The 11978-nt window shown below is 33.9% G+C and overlaps 1 protein-coding gene across 1 annotated transcript in view; it reads left to right on the top strand.

Moving 5' to 3' along the window:
- Positions 1–11409: 11409 nt before the first annotated feature.
- Positions 11410–11978, top strand: part of LOC145246139 (protein PBDC1-like) — a 43465-nt gene continuing 42896 nt past the window's right edge. The window contains exon 1 of the mRNA XM_080107988.1: positions 11410–11476. Coding sequence (XP_079964114.1) covers positions 11472–11476 — 5 coding nt within the window. The 5' untranslated portion in view covers positions 11410–11471. The remainder of the gene's footprint in view (positions 11477–11978) is intronic.

The raw sequence follows: 11978 nt of genomic DNA, 5'->3' as shown, positions 1-11978 counted from the left end.
GACTCAAGAATGTCTGTCAGCAGTTTTCTTTGGGTGAAAATAGTCGATGCTCAGGCATTCAGTGGATGGGGACTGGAGAAAGAGGAGAGACGTCCTTATCACTTTCAGGGTCTCTCCTCTGCTGACCGACTGTGATTCTCGAAGATGTCGGAAATTTATCCGTTTTCAGATAAATCCGATTTGAAACGAGTGCCCGCAAAAAAAAAAAAAAAAAAAAAAGATAAAATAATGACGGAGGGATTAAAAGAATAAAATAGAAAGAGGTTTTGTTTATAAGGAAGAAAAGATTTCATTTACAAATATGTTATAAATTATTCCCTTAGCAGAAAGTCCAAAACAAAAAAACGCAAAGTAACAACAATAGCACACTTACATAAAAACAAGCTGGTTCATAAATGATAAACGTTGCTTACACAAACGGCTATCATTAATATGAAAATTAAGAACGAGTTCTTCCAAAATAATACACACAATAAATTCAATAAATTCTATGAAACGTACTTGCAAGTTTGAAGATAAACTGTACAGTCATTTGCCCCTTTTTTTTTCTTCTTTTTTTTTTTTTACTGTAAATTTAAACGCTTTCAAATCACTCCAAATTTCTTTCTTTCAAAAAAACGCACGTACCACCATCGTGTATATAAAAGTTGTAAGTGTTCGCCTCGTCACAACAAGTGTTTTCTTCTTGCCGTGTTTTTCCAAAAGAAGAGGCTTCGGAAACATTGTTCACGGCAAGCAATGAAGCACACGTCCTCTCCTGGCTGGCAGGATTCAAAAAGAAAATTTTCACATAGGATTCCATGATATTAGTTTTAAGGAGTTAGCTTTTTATTAAAAATTAAAAGTAGTTTCGTATGAATATCAAAAGGTACGAAACCAAATTTAACAAAAGAGGAAAATACGGAAAATAAAATATATGAACCAGAATAAAAATAGAATACAATTATATACATGGTGATGCAATGAGAAATATAAGGAGAGTGCCCCCCCTCGATACTTTAAAGAAACAACTGGACATTTGGCTGGAAAAGATACCTGACCAGCCACCAACACCTGGCTACTCTAGTCCCAACCACAATCGTCTAGTGGACTGGATTTCTGTATGCAGTGGACAACCTGGGTGCAGTGGAGCTGTACGAGACTTTTTCAAGTCTCACACAAAAACACATATTCACATTTAAAGCTATGTCATATACATACGCGCACACAAACATACGCGCCCACGTCCACACATGTACACATATTTACGTTCGCGTACATACACTCACATTCACGGTATAGACACACATACTAACGTGCACACGAACGCACACATGAACGACGTTACTTCCGCTTTCTAAGGAAAAATACACATGCACAAATGACCACCGGAAACGAGTATAAAACAAAGAGACAAGCTGTTTCTAACCTTTTTTAGGACCAACTCTCGACCAGAGAGGTTGGACTAACCAGCCGCCTCCCTTTCAGGAGGCGCACGCTCACACGCGTACTTCACACCACTTTACTACTATGTATGGGGCAAGAGCTAACAGACCGTATGTACACATTCCCACTCTTTCTCTCTCTATCTACTACTGGTCTCTGAGAACACTTTCGCGTAGCTGACTACTAACTGATGTCAACTCTCATATCCTCTTCTTTGTCTACACGCTGGACTATCATTCTCAATTTTCACTACAACACTTATTTCTCTTCCCATGCGTGAACAAACGATAGTGACCCTAACTTGAGATGAACAGACATTTCCTTTTCTTGCTACAACACCAGTCGTGCAACGAACATTGGTTACATACGCGCGGACATGAACACATGTTATAACTAAAACGTTCATTCTTTCAACAGCAAATAAACGACGTTTATCTTATCCATCACAAAAAAAAATATATGTATATAAATATATATACGGGGTATTTATATATCCTAGTCCCCTACAAAGCTCCAGCTCAGCTGTGTCAGTAACCAACAGAATAACACAAATTACAAACTACATAATAATTGTGGGTACAAAAAAATTTGCAACAAAGAGGCTGAAGTAGTTTGTCTGTGGAAGCTGATTGGTTAGTATGTAATCAATAGGACTATCACAACAGTATATTATTTTTATTGTTGTGACTCTCAAGTATATATCCAACAGTTAGTCAACTGAGAACCACATCACTGTATATAAAAGCATATAAGATATCAACGGATACACACTCAGGAGTTAAACAATGAAAAGAATATGCTGTTGTCCTAGCCCTAATCGCCTATCAGGTGAGATTACTCTGCCAGAGAAAATAAGTCTTTATATGACCGCTAGAGAGCTTGTGGTGTAAGCAGAAATAAAGGGAAGTAACTCTAAACGGATAGGATTATCTCCCCTGGTAGAGAGAACAGCTAAATTTACAATTATCGTTCTTATAAAGTTATCATTTTTATTCTATTGATAATAAATAGTTTTATGCTCCTATAAAAAGTTCTTGATAGTTTTCATAACCAGCAACAAATGATATCATTTTTATGAACACAACAACCGGTTTGAACTGAATAAGGAAAAGAGATTACCAGAGTTCCAAATAAAATGCCAATGTTTTCTCTACAATCAAATCGTATTTTATTTTTTTCAATTTTTAATTTTTTTTTTTTTTACATAGGCATCACCACTTATCGAGGCTAAGAGGCTAGTCGATGATAAGGGTTAAAGAGTGTACAGTAGAAATTGGACAATATAGTAATTATTAATAATTGAAATTCGCTAAATTCGTAACTTATACGGAACGGCTCATCAAAAACTTGTTTACGTTAGACTTGCAGACAGCCATATTGTAGGCAGCTGGAAAGTAGGAAAGCGGAAGATAATTCCACAGGCGTGCAGTTCTAAGACAGAAGCTTTGTTCATGGAATCTACGTTTAGGTTTAGGCACAGAAAAAGAGTGGGGGGAATTAGTGATAGTGTTTTCTGCTAGACGGGTGTTTCTTGTTTAAATCTGACGAGTGGGGGACCACAGATTGGAGCTCAGCCGAGAACTTGCCATGAAAATAACGATAAAGCAGAGACAAACTCGCAGCATCTCGTCTTGGTCCATCAAAACAGACATGTGCGCGACTCTCTACTGAGCTTAACCCTCTCTTTCTACAGGCTGGTTTGCCACTTCGTGTTTCTCTATTGCATTCCCTTTTCCTTCCACGCGTGTAGTCGTCAACGGCTGAATGAACACGTGTACACCCAAGACTTTCATTTCTCAACAGAAAATAAACATGTTTATTTTATTCCAGCATTTGAGTTCTTTGTTTCCTTCATTCAATTCGTTTCATTATTTTTTCTTGTAGCGAGTTTAGGGTATTTATATCCTAGTCTTCTACATACTGCACAGCACATGACATTTTTTCATCACCAATTTCGATTAAGCTGAAGGAGGGCTGCGTTCTTAATCAGAATCCCTGGACCTTGGAATAGACTTCCAAGTGAAGTAAGAAATGCAACACCAATGTAACAATTTAAGATAAATTCAAACATCTGCTGGAGTAATGCGTCCTCTTTTCCATAAACTTTTACCACTTTTTTCCTTACATGGCATTCAAGCACAATTGTTTTATGTTTTGCCAAATAAATTGAATTGAATTACTTTTGATTTCTATCTGATCATGGCTGCCGATTGGAGAGTATGTTATAAAATAAAATAAATAAAAAGTTCTGTTCAAAATTCTGTGCTGATTCCCAAGTTTGACAGAAATATTCCTCATCTCAACAATTCAGAATATAATATATATTTATCTCTATGTTTACATAAAAGAAACTTTGTGTGTTAGTGTGTGTGTGTGTGTGTGTGTGTGTGTGTGTGTGTGTGCATATGTGTATGTGTGTATGTATGTGTGAGTGCGAGTGTGTGTGCATGTGTGTGAATGTGTGTGTGTGTGTGCATGTGTGTGTATGTGTGTATGTATGTATATGTGTGTATGTGAGTATGGGTGTGTATGTGTGTGTATGTGTATGAGTGAGTGAGTGAGTTCCCTATGGATTCCGCAACGGCTGGACCGCTTTTTATGAAATTTCACAAAAATGTACTTTATGCATGTGGCAGTGTTCTTAGATAGGTTGTGTATCAAAATGTCTTTGATAAGTATCGATAATCGATAATCAAAAAAATCTGATGAAAGAAAGAACAGACGATTTGGAGAAAATTTAACACCTTATACAGCCTAACATCATAAGTGCATTTGAGGAGTTTTATGACCACATAAACAGGAAGGCCAGGCATATAAAATCAACAGTAGATTCTTTGATATGACAAGGGTATTTTTGTCTGTTAAGCGATGGCGTGCGTTTTAGAATTGGGTGACTCAGAGTTGTCTCCCTTTCATTGGCTGTTTTATATAAAGGTTCATATGCGATGTGTCCGTTCCTCTTCATGTTGTAAACTTTTAAAATAAACAGACGTGTCATTCTGCGTCTCTCTCTGTGTGTAAAAAGGCTAAAAGATGTTATGTTGTTAATCAATTTGTTTTCTTTGTTATCGTCAATATAACTTCCATTATGAAGTAATTTAAGGAAGAAAGGTGCGGTTTTCTTTATATACTTCATAATTAAGCAAAGGTTATTAATTAGCCCAAAATGAATATTTCTGTTTAAAGCACAACTGAACGATAATACTGGACTTTTCATTTGATATTTAAATTCAAGATATTATCATCACAGAAACAGACAGATCAGGCATAAAATCAACAGTAGGTTCTTTGATATGATGGAGGCGCATGCAAAATGGATGTTTTTGTTTAAAGCTAAATTGAAACATAGTACTTGACTTTTACATTTTAAAATTTATTTCTAGCTACGACTTTTAGTTTCAGTAGAAATAGAGTTTGAAAATTATAAAGACTGACAGGCAAACATAATGAGTTTTATAAATTAGATAACTTGGATGCCATCAGCTAGAATCAAAACCAAAACATACAACTCTCCATCCTCATTCCTTAGCCTCTGAGTCACATCCATACATATACATATATATATGTATATATAAGAGAAAATTGTTAATAAAACATGTTAAAAAACATTTTTGAAAAAGAGTTAAAAACATATTTAATTTGAAAAGGAAACACTAAATAAGTGGATAGTCCTTAATCCGCGGAGTTTCGAAGAAATACTTTCCTTCTCATTAGAGGGTAGGATTTAGCAAAATGCGGGATCGGATTTTGCTTGCAAAAGTATTAGATGAACCTATAAGGAAGTCAAAGATCTTACTTGATAACAAACAGTGAAGCAGAGGGAATAGGGTGAAGAAAAAAGTGATTTCACTTGAATGGATAGTCTGGTGAAAGGTAAAGTATCCAATGACGGTAAAATCCAAAAATGCAAATCCAAGAAAGTTAGTTAAATTTCCATTCGCACAAGTAAAATCCAAGGAAATCACGTAATTGGAAGATGGTCTAAAATAATCCAAAAGGCCGAAATCCGTGAAATAATTCACAAATAGGTACAAGGAAAGGGGGAAAGAATTCCAATAATATTATAAAAAGAAAAATAAGATATGCGGCAGACTTGGCTGCCAAGGCAAGGCATAATTAAGAAAAATGAGTAAAGAAGAGAAAAAAAATTTAATGGTGATTGAATTAAATATAAAATAGAAAAAAACAATGTCAAAATGACCCAGACAAGATGACGTTAAAAGGCGCCAAAATATAGGGCAAAAAAGAGGTCAACTGAAATGTACAAGTTATAACTTAAGAAAATATCAGCAGGAGTTATTAAAAGACACCAAATGAAATGAAAAAAAAGGAAAAAAAAAATTTTTAAGGGGAAAGGATGGACAGGTATCTGCAAATTTCGGATAAAGCAAGTAAGTAAATGCATATAGTAAAATATAAGTAAATATATATACAGGATATGAATGTGTAGGTAGATTGATATATTGGATAGATAGCAATATTTAAATGCTAAAACGGAAATTGCAGATAAAAAAACGGCCAAACAAAGAAGAAATAAAGAATTAAATAAAGGATTATTAAGTTATAAAGTATTAAGAAAGTATGTACAAAAAAACGATATTGTTATAGAAAATTATATATATATATATATATATATATATATATATATATATATATATATATATATATATATGAAAGGTTAAAGTGATAGCTATGTAATTTAAAAATTACCATAATTAAATTTGGACTTATGTTTACAGAAAGAGATCAGTTCGTTTTTACAATTTATTATTTATTATATTGTAACTTTGAGGGAAAGTAATTATAGTTATAGCTTCCGTTGTGCAGAGGCGACATGAGTATAAGACTTAACTTTTTTATGATTTATTTATTTTATATATATATATATATATATATATATATATATATATATATATATATATATATGTGTGTGTGTGTGTGTGGAAATATTCTTTATTCACTTATATTTCGTTTTTATATATACCAATCAACTGAATTAAAGGAATAAATTGCAAGATGGTCAACATCATGAAAATTGGAATATAGACTTTGTCATTCATTCATTATATATATATATATATGTGTGTGTGTGCGTATATATATATATATATATATATATATATATATATATATATATATATATATATATATATATATATATATGTAGTAAGTAAGATGATTGATAATTTATAATTAAAATTCAAAATTCAAAATCTGCTTCATAAGGAAGAACAAACAAAATCAATAAAAATTGTACGATCGTTTCGGAAACGATGTTTTTATTGAGATAGACAATAAGTCTTGGATAATAATTTTATCATATAGTTTTTTGAAACAAATCTCCTCATCAGGAAAAATATTGGGTGGGTTTTTTTAAAGACACTAAAAATAAACCTAGCATTTTTAAGTAAGGCAGATGTATCTTTTAATGGTTCGTCTTCTAAAAGTCATATGTATCATCGTTGAGGCATTCATTCAGTAAATGTAGTTTTATAAATACAAGTTATCAAATTTATGAAACTCATATTTAAACAAGTCAGTATATGTGTATATATGTATATGTATGTGTATGTATATATATGTATATATGTATGTATGTATATGTGGATATATGTGTATGTGTGTGCATGTATGTGTGTGTGTGATTTTTCGAAACACATTTTCTTTAAGTGTTAATTTTCTTCATATTACCGTATATATATATATATATATATATATATATATATATATATGTATTTCTCGCACACTTATACCTCGTCCCTCTCTTTCTCTCTCCCTACATTCGCTTATGTAGACTTGTGCATATATGTATAGCTGTCTCTACGAGTAAATATATGCACAAACATTTATGTATGTGCATGTGTATTTTTTAGTATATGTATATGTGTATATATGCATGCGTTTATGTGTGTATATATGCATATATATGTATATATTTGTACATGTGAGTATTTGTTTGTATACGTATGTGTATGTACATATTAATATATAAATTAATAAAAGGTAGCGTTTCATTTCTGTCTTTAAATGGTTCGATATGGAAACGATGTTTTCGTTCTTTTTCGAACGAGAAATAACCGTTGATTTACAAATGAGCATCATAGCGTTTCTCCTCATAACGTCTTATATCCTTTGAATTCTTATTCTCTCTTGGAATAAATAATATCATTAGAATTCAAAAGATTGGTCAGTTAAAGACACGTTTCTTCATTTTTATTTACTGTTTAATTTTTCATTTTTCATTTATATGTGTATATGTACTGTGTGCATGTATGTATGTGCGTACTTATATGTGTATATATCAAGTCATGTCATATGCTACTGGTACCATGTAACCCAGTACTACCTGCCTCATGGTCGGGTTACCGGTAACTAAACTGGTTCCCTCAGATTGTTTGGTGAGGAGGGCGGCTAGTCTCCCTGAAGGATTAAAAACAAGACCTTTCAAAGGGCGAATGAACTCTTTTTTGGGGTCAACAGACAACCAGCATCATGTGTGTTTGTGTGTATGTATGCGTGTGTTGGGGTGGAGAGGACTCCTGTAAGCCGTGGTGAAGGCAACCTTTCTAGGAAAAGTAAATCTCTGATTTAAAAAATCATAAAGCAGGAGACCAGTACCCGCATTGAGCTGGTCTGCAGTTTAACTTGTTGCTGGCTATCTTGCTCTTGCTTGTTACTGGATCTCAACATTTTGAACCGAGAAAGAGACTCTGTAACATCATCTGTGTATAGATACTCCCTCAGGCATTTGTCTATTAAAATGGTCCTGTGGCGATGGAAGTCATTTTTGGGCTCATGGACTTTAATGTCTGAGGGAGTGGCACTCGTCTGACAAGACGTTGCAATCATCATATATTTAAAACTGACGTGGCACCTTCTCATTGGCTATACCTCCTCCTCCTCGTCCCTTTTCCATTCCTCTTGTCCCAGTGTATGCTCATCACTTTCACTACACCGATGAAGACCAGTCGAAAATTATGCACCTGTAAAAAAGTTTTTTAATTTATTTTCATAATATTATTTTGTATTTCTGCACGTCACCAATTGAAAACGAATAAAGAAAAGTTATAAGCTTTTATACTTTTCGTATTCTTTTTTATACATTTCCATTCATATATATATATATATATATACCGTGAAGCATGTGTTTGTAGATTACTGCGGAACGGCTCATGAAGAACTTGTTTATGTTGGAATTGAAGACAACCATATTGTAATCAGCTGGAAAGCAGGCAGACTCTTTCAACTTCGACCTCTTGGTAGCTAAATTTTCACCCAAAAACTGATTAAAACCCTTGCTGCATATCTGAATATAGATTATGTAAAATGTCAAATGTTTAGACCCAAAATTGGCTGAATAGTTTGCTAGAGACTGCAAAGGTCAAATCTTTTGAACTTTGACTCCTTGGTAGCCAAATTTTCGGCCAAAAACCGATTAAAAAGCTTGTCCTATGCCTGAATACACTTTATGTAAAATTTCAAATGTTTAGACCAAAAATTGCCTGAGAGGTCCAATTTAAAAAAAAATTTGATCCCAATTTTGACCATTTAACATTGATTGTTTTCGGTTCAAATCAAGTTAAAAAGTTTGATCCATGTCCAAGTAACAAGCATTTAAGATTTCAAGTGTTTAAACTCACAATTGGTGGAGGACTTTGGTTGAGTTCTCAAAGGTCAAATTGTTGAACTTTGACCTCTTGACAGCCAAATCTTTGGTTGAAAACTGATTTAAAAAATTTTCCCAAATTTCAATACCCCTTATTACAAGTTTCAAGTCTGTAGAGCGAAAACTAACAGAGTAATTTGGCAGGGAAATGTACACACACACACACACACACACACACACACACACGGATACAGACATTTTCACTTTTACAGATATACTAGCAGTTCAGCCCGGCTTTGCTTGGGCCCTATGTACTGTTCATAATTTGCCCTACGTGTGAATACACTTTATGTAAGATTTCATATATTTAGACCAAAATTTGTTTGAGTAATTTCGTAGAGACCGCAGAGGTAAATTTTTTAAAAACTTTGATCCCAATTTTGACTCCTTAACATTTATTATTTTGGTCTCAAATCAAAATACAAAGTTTTACCTACATCTAAAATTTCAAGTCTTTAGACCCAAAATTGGCGGAGGAATTTGGTAGAATCTGCAAAGGTCAACTCTTTCAACTTTGACCTTTTGGCAGCCAAATTTTCGCCCCAAAACTGATTAAAATGCTTGCCGCATGTCTGAATACCCGTTATGTATAAATTTCTAATGTTTAGACCCAAAGTTGGCTGAGTAGTTTGCTAGACACCACAAAGGCCAAATCTTTTTAACTTTGACCTGTTGGCAGCTCAAATTTTCGACCCAACCCATTTAAAAAGCTTGCTCTATTTCAGAATACCCTTTATGCAAAATTTCAAATGTTTAGACGATTTGTTTGGTAGCTTTTAAAAGTCAAATCGTTGAGCTTTGACCCCTTGACAGCCAAATTTCTGGTCGAAAACTGATTAAAAAGAAGTTTCCAAATCTCAATACTCCTTATGTCAAATCTCAAGTCTCTCGACCGAAAATTGACAGTTATTTGGTATGGAAATGTACACAGACACAGATTTTCACTTTTATAGATAGATAGATAGATAGATAGATAGATAGATAGATAGAAGATATCTATCTATATATCTATAAAAATGAAATCGTGTCTGTCTGTCTGTCTGTGTGTCTGTCTGTCTGTGTACATTTCCCTACGCAATAACTCTGTCAATTTTTAGTTTATAGACTCGAAATTTGAAATACCAGGTACTGAGATTCGGGAAAATCGATGTGACAGGTGTCAGCCAGAAATTTGGCTGTTAAGGGGTCAAATTTCAACGATTTGACCTTTAAGAACTCTACCAAACTCCTCCGACAATTTTGGGTCTAGACACTTGAAATTTTAGATATAGGTTCCTTGAACCTGGATCTAACTTAATAAAGTGATTTGAGCCCGAAACTATAAATTTTAAGGGGTCATAATAGGGGTCAAAGTTTTAAAAAATTAACCATTTTTTTGTTTTTTTGCTTTTTTTGCACAGCATACACCTCCAAACACCCGAGCAACGCCGGGCACCCCTGCTAGTATATCTATAAAAATGAAATCGTGTGTGTGTGTACATTTCCCTACCAAACTACTCTGCCAATTTTTAGTCTACAGACTCGAGATTTGGCATAAGGGGTATTGAGATTTGGGAAAATCTTTTTAATCAGTTTTCGGCCAGAAATTTCGCTGTCAAGGGGTCAAAATTCAACGATTTGACTTTGGAAACTCTACCAAACTCTTATAAAACAAAAATTGAAAAAAAAAAAAAAAAATTTTTTAACATTTCACGTGGGGGTTCCGTTTTCAATTATAACGTTGTACTAAATTGAACACGAACTTTATGACTACAATGAAAAAAAAAAAGTCAACTCTCTGATGTGACCGGAAGGTAGGGTTAGAACGGTGAAAAAAAGGAAGATTTCTCTACCCTTCTCTCTCTCTCTCTCTCTCTCTCTCTTTCTCTGTATGTATCCATCTCTTCTATGTATGTATCCATCTATCTATTCATCGTGGTCACAAAGTTCGTGTTCAATTTAGTACAACGTTGTAATTGAAAACTGAACCCCCACGTGAAAGTTATAAAAAATGTTTTCAGTTTTTTTTTTTTTATAATCTGAAACTTAAGTATGTAATCGATGATATTAACAGGAAAAAAGTTTAAAAAAAAAGAAAAAAAAAGTGAAAATTGTGGAATTTAGAGGGAGGGGGCCAATCTCGACAACGTCCGCCGATTTTTCTATAGTTTTGTTTTGAAAATAGGTTTAATCCCAAATAAGCACCTAAAACTGGCACCTTTAAAGTCACGTAGGAGAGAAACGCACATAGAAGTAGTAGTAGTTATATGTAAGCAGTCAGCAGACATTTTTGTTTGTTTCAAATCACGTTCTCCGCGAGATTTCGCGATATTCAACGAGAAAACAAAATAGCACCTACACGGAGCACGTGTTACAGTACACTTCGTACTGGAAAGCATCGATGTTGTACGTTACTTATATTAAACCCCTCTTTAAAAAGTGGTTAATCGATCAATGCAATTTAATTGAAACTCTTCTCGCCAATCAATAGGTAAGTCTCCCCACGGCATTGTTTTTACTATTTTAGGACATTTTATGATCAGTGATCAAAGTAAAGTGTAGTATCAGTTCCTGTCTGGCACCAGGGTTTAAGTTACTGAGGCCGGACATTTTATCCTAATGACATCATGGCTTTGTTCGGTTCTACGGGATCACACCTTTCAGGTCTTATCTCCTCCTTCAAGAGATGAAACCATCAGATTGGCTTATCGCTGGTTGTGGTATTTTTTAGATTAGGTCCACCCACCTCCACAATTTTCTTTTAAATGACAACTTGTAATGGTTTTCGACTATGCTGACTACAAAAATTGCATTGAAATTTTGCAGAAATAATTAGTTATCGAGATATAAAAAGTTGTATTATGCGTTGTATTTTTTGGCGGACACCTTTTTTCACGCGCGTGCAATG

Source organism: Euprymna scolopes, chromosome 23 (assembly GCF_053919585.1).
Source record: "Euprymna scolopes isolate OS-2025 chromosome 23, ASM5391958v1, whole genome shotgun sequence".
NCBI classification, from domain to species: Eukaryota; Metazoa; Mollusca; class Cephalopoda; order Sepiida; family Sepiolidae; genus Euprymna; species Euprymna scolopes.
Note: the sequence above shows the minus strand (reverse complement) of the source record. Positions and strands in the feature narration are given on the sequence as shown.